Source organism: Limulus polyphemus, unplaced genomic scaffold, assembly GCF_000517525.1.
Source record: "Limulus polyphemus unplaced genomic scaffold, Limulus_polyphemus-2.1.2 Scaffold3324, whole genome shotgun sequence".
NCBI classification, from domain to species: Eukaryota; Metazoa; Arthropoda; class Merostomata; order Xiphosura; family Limulidae; genus Limulus; species Limulus polyphemus.
Genome location: NW_013668934.1, coordinates 54,947 through 59,426, shown reverse-complemented (window position 1 = coordinate 59,426; position 4,480 = coordinate 54,947). Strand labels below are relative to the sequence as shown.

Sequence of the window (4,480 nt, the reverse complement as noted above, 5' to 3'; positions counted from 1 at the left end):
AGAAAGAATAAACCAGTTTTTTTTTTAAGAAAGGACTTGTATCGCTAAAGTTCCTTCGGAAAGAAATCATACGGAAAATTAACTAACGACCAGAGACGTAACAATGTACTAATGAAGCATGAAGGTTTTCTTTTTATTATTACTATGTATTTCATTATCTATTCTGTTGAATTTTTCTTTGTTAAGAGAATATGTAATACTAGAATGTATTATATATTTTCTACCCCTTTAGTTTTCCAGGGAACTACTAACCAACATTATTTTGAAAATTTTACTTTTTTGGAACACGACAGCGATCAGGTGAGTTTGTTAAGCAGCAAACTAGGTTAAGTGAAGATTAAGGAGTTGATTAAAAATAACATTTTTATTCTTGTCGGCAAATCAGGTAATAGTTGCAAATCAACTCACCCTTGTTCTTCACTGCCTGTTGACCAGCTGATCTAACCAGCACCACTCACTGCTTTTTTTTTAAAGCATATTTTATTAACATATTTAAAGTAATGTTAAGACTTAGAAGAGCATATTTTGCAACTTTCATATGTGTTTTTATTTGGATAATTTATTCAGCAGTTTTGGGCTGATATTTTATTTTTTATTAACGTACTGAGAATTCTTAGAGTTGTGTGTTTCTGCAGGCTCATATCGTTTCTTTATTCTTATTTAAGGGGAACTCCCAATGTTCTCTTGCTATGTTAGGAATTTTTATTTGGTGCATGAAGTTTAGCATTATTTGTTTACTTTCATTTAGCTGGAGTGAGTGCCCTAAGGCTCTTTCCAGTGTTTCAGGGATGCTAATGTTTCTTCTATATAAACAAGTTTGTTTGTTTGTTTCATTTTAAGTCTGCATGAAGTTTAGCATTATTTGTTTACTTTCATTTAGCTGGAGTGAGTGCCCTAAGGCTCTTTCCAGTGTTTCAGGGATGCTAATGTTTCTTCTATATAAACAAGTTTGTTTGTTTGTTTCATTTTAAGTCGTGGAGCATTGACTCTGCCATCGTAAGAGCCATTTAAGTAAAACTATTTTGTTTATGAAATCCAAGTAAGTACCCGGATTTTACAATTTTAGAGTATTTACATAGATTAAATTGAGAGTATCTCAACTTAACTTGGGCTGTTTTTACTTAATGGTTTCATTTCATTCAATCTAACGTACATGGATCAAAAGTCATCATTAGCACTTGCTGGTCCTACATTTTCTACTTAAAGCCTTCAAAATACACAATCACTTGCCTAGTGTATTGTGTTGTTGTGCATTGTGTTTGTGAAGTATTGATTATTTATATTACTAACTGTAAGTCACTAAATATTTTTATTTGTATAAACCTGTGTTTTGTCACTTTGTGACTAAACTGTCACAAGTCGATGGAAAATATAGATCCAAGTCCGAGATCCAAGAACCTCCAGTTATTAACAGTCGTAACTTTTCTGTTTTGCTGGTCATACTCGAGATACCACAGGCTCATGATTTGTTGTAAGTTGTAGGTATATATATTTCTTCATTTAAAGGTTTGTTATCCATGTTATGTGTAAGTGTTTACAGGGGTAAGAGAAAGTTAAATCATTTCTTGACCAAGTTAACTGGTTTTAATTTGCGTGTGGTATGCAGGCATACCATACGTTTTTACCTTATTATTTTAATGTAGAAATTTATTTGTTTTCAATTGATGCAATTTTGACATAACACGTGACCCAGAAAGTCATTGATATGTTCTTGCTGTCTTTATATATTTTTTGTCCTCTGGAGATAATACTTATTCTGCTCATTGGAAGAAGGCATGCACAAGAATGTGAACGAAACAGTATCTTTCATTGGTAGGTCAGATGATGTCATGAGGTTACGGAATCCCATGGATTAAATGAGAATAACCAGTCACGTGTTTATCGCTAATCACTATGGGTAAATTTAAAGTATCTCGTTGATTTAAGAAACGTTAGATTTAAACAATTTGGAATAGATCTCCATTGAGTAAGCAGTACTTCACGGAATTTCAAGGGAGTCCATTGGTGGAAAACATTTTGAGGGAAAAAATCTGTTGATCCGTTCAGAGCCGACCTTGGGGAAAATTGTGGCGTATGCAAACTTTATATTCGGTGCCCCTGACCCTAAAAAATTGACAAGGATTACTATTTGCAATCTCGATTTTGGCGCCCTTTCGGGTGGGCTTTCTGTGCGGGGGCACACGTCGCTCACCCAAAGGGACTACTCTGGATCAGTTCATGAGTCTAGTGAAAGGCGACCTTCCAGCGTTCATCGCAAGTACAAACACACCGTGTTTTTGTCTTTGAATAAATATATATTGTTTTCATTTTGTGTTAATCATTGTGTTAACTCTCTTTATTTCTTATCTTATGTCCTCTGTTGGGATAGCGGTAAGTTTACAGATTTACAACGCTAAAATCAGGGGTTCGATTCCCCTCGGTGGACACAGCAGATAGCCCGACGTGGCTTTTCTATAAGAAAAAACTATTATCTTATACCAGTCAGATTAGTTAAATTCATTATCACTTTGTGATATATCCTACTGATTCTTCCATTAAAAAGCGGACCTACTATATACCCTTTGTGGACGCTGCTCGATGCAAAAGGTAAATTACAATCAGAATCCTACTGATTCTTCCATTAAAAAGCTGACCTACTATATACCCTTTGTGGACGCTGCTCGATGCAAAAGGTAAATTACAATCAGAATCCTACTGATTCTTCCATTAAAAAGCGGACCTACTATATACCCTTTGTGGACGCTGCTCGATGCAAAAGGTAAATTACAATCAGTGGCCGTAAATATGCCCCCGCTCCAAAATTTAAAAATTGTCGAAAATGGGAGAAACATACAATTTAATTCGTTTGAAATAAAGGGCGGTCACTCTATTATGTTAAATTAATGATATCAATCAGCCAGAATCATACCTATAATTATAAGGAAATAATGTAGAGGGGCGTCTTTTGTAGTTATGCCGCTGATTACAATGTAAATAAAATAATAATAATAAAAATAATAATAAATAAAATAATAAATTATAGAGGGGCGTTTTTTGTAGTTATGCCGCTGATTACAATGTAAATAAAAATCGACGATATGGAAAGTTTATTTTTAAAACTGTGTTCAAAAAATGGTACCTAAAATAACGTTTATTATTTGGTTTGTACACTACATTTAAAAAAAAACCAATGATAAATAAATGCAACATTAGAAGACTCGAGAATCCAGACCTGGGAGTCAACAATCAATCACCTAAAGATCAATTTTTTTTGCAACCATAATCAATAATATTAATGAAATAACTAAGTCAAACAATTCGTACAAGTTTGTTTGTCTGTTTATAGCAAAGCCGCATTGGGCTATCAGCTGTATCCGCCGCGAGGAATGGAACTCCGGATTTTAGCGTTGTAAGTCCTTAAATTTATCGCTGTGTCATCGGGGAACATCATATAAGAAAATTTTGTAGTTCAAATTTACTGTACCGGCAAACTGTGTACTAAAACACACAAACAAACAAAATTATTCACCTATCACTATTTACTTACTGCATTTTTATCACTTTTTATTCGTCTCCCGGTGGCTCAACGGTGAGGCTGAGGATCAAAATAGAGTTAGTGTGACAAGTACAGAAATAAGATGGTTGAGGTGATGTTTATTTTATTTTAATTGCCCAGGAGAATACTGGGCAGTAGGTTATGGTATTCGTTGTGTGTGACTAAGAAGAAGGCGGAGCTTGAGTGAGTGGTATATTTCATCGAGGCTATTGTAATTTTTTATAAATCTAGTAGTGTAAAAAGCAGAACTGAATGTAGATGATAGAATCGTTAACCGTTGTTATGTTGTAACGATTGTGAACTAAAACTTAGTAAGTGCAAATTACACCATCAATATCATCGCACCAATGAAACTAAATTCAACAGCGGTAAAAACTAAAACTTACTGAAAAGCTATTGCTTTTAGTTTTAAAATTAAACTAAGCAGTGACGTTAGTAAAAAATTAAAAGACAGCTGTGTATCTGTGTCATATTCTGTTTTGTTAACAAAAGACAAGATATATTACGTACAATGATACAGTGTTACTGTTAGGCGAATTACAAATTTTTTGCGTTTACAAAATTAAGAAAAAAGATCACTTGAACATTATTAGACTTTGTTGTCGAACGTGTAAAATGCTTTAAATTTAATTACTTTTGTGCCGTTTTTACCCTATAATTCATAACCTTATTAATTTGCTCCTTAATTATTAATAACTTATGTACTGTAAGAAATTAACAAATATACCACTAAAAAGAAATATGTTAGTTTTGGTAATTGAGTGAGTTAATTTGAAGTTGTGTTTTTGTAAATTATATTAAATTTAAACTAGCAAATGCTAAAAGAGGAACTGTTTACTTTTCAGTATTTACGTTTGTTGTGCGGGAATCAGTACTCTTGATTGTTACATTTGTATGTGTGTGTGGTGGGGGATAAATTAACACATTTGGTTAGGCCACATTTGG

General features: G+C 33.4%; 1 protein-coding gene across 5 annotated transcripts in view; it reads left to right on the top strand.

Moving 5' to 3' along the window:
- LOC106469144 (golgin subfamily B member 1-like) overlaps window positions 1-4,480 on the top strand; it is a 50,913-nt gene that overhangs the window by 4,227 nt on the left and 42,206 nt on the right. Inside the window, exon 1 of one of the 5 annotated variants that reach the window (XM_022397575.1) lies at window positions 3,868-3,903. The exons of the other annotated variants lie outside the window; for them this stretch is intronic. Within the exon in view, the coding sequence (XP_022253283.1) occupies window positions 3,883-3,903 (21 nt within the window). The 5' untranslated portion in view covers window positions 3,868-3,882. Of the gene's footprint in view, window positions 1-3,867; window positions 3,904-4,480 lie in introns of those variants that run through there. 5 annotated transcript variants of the gene reach the window in all.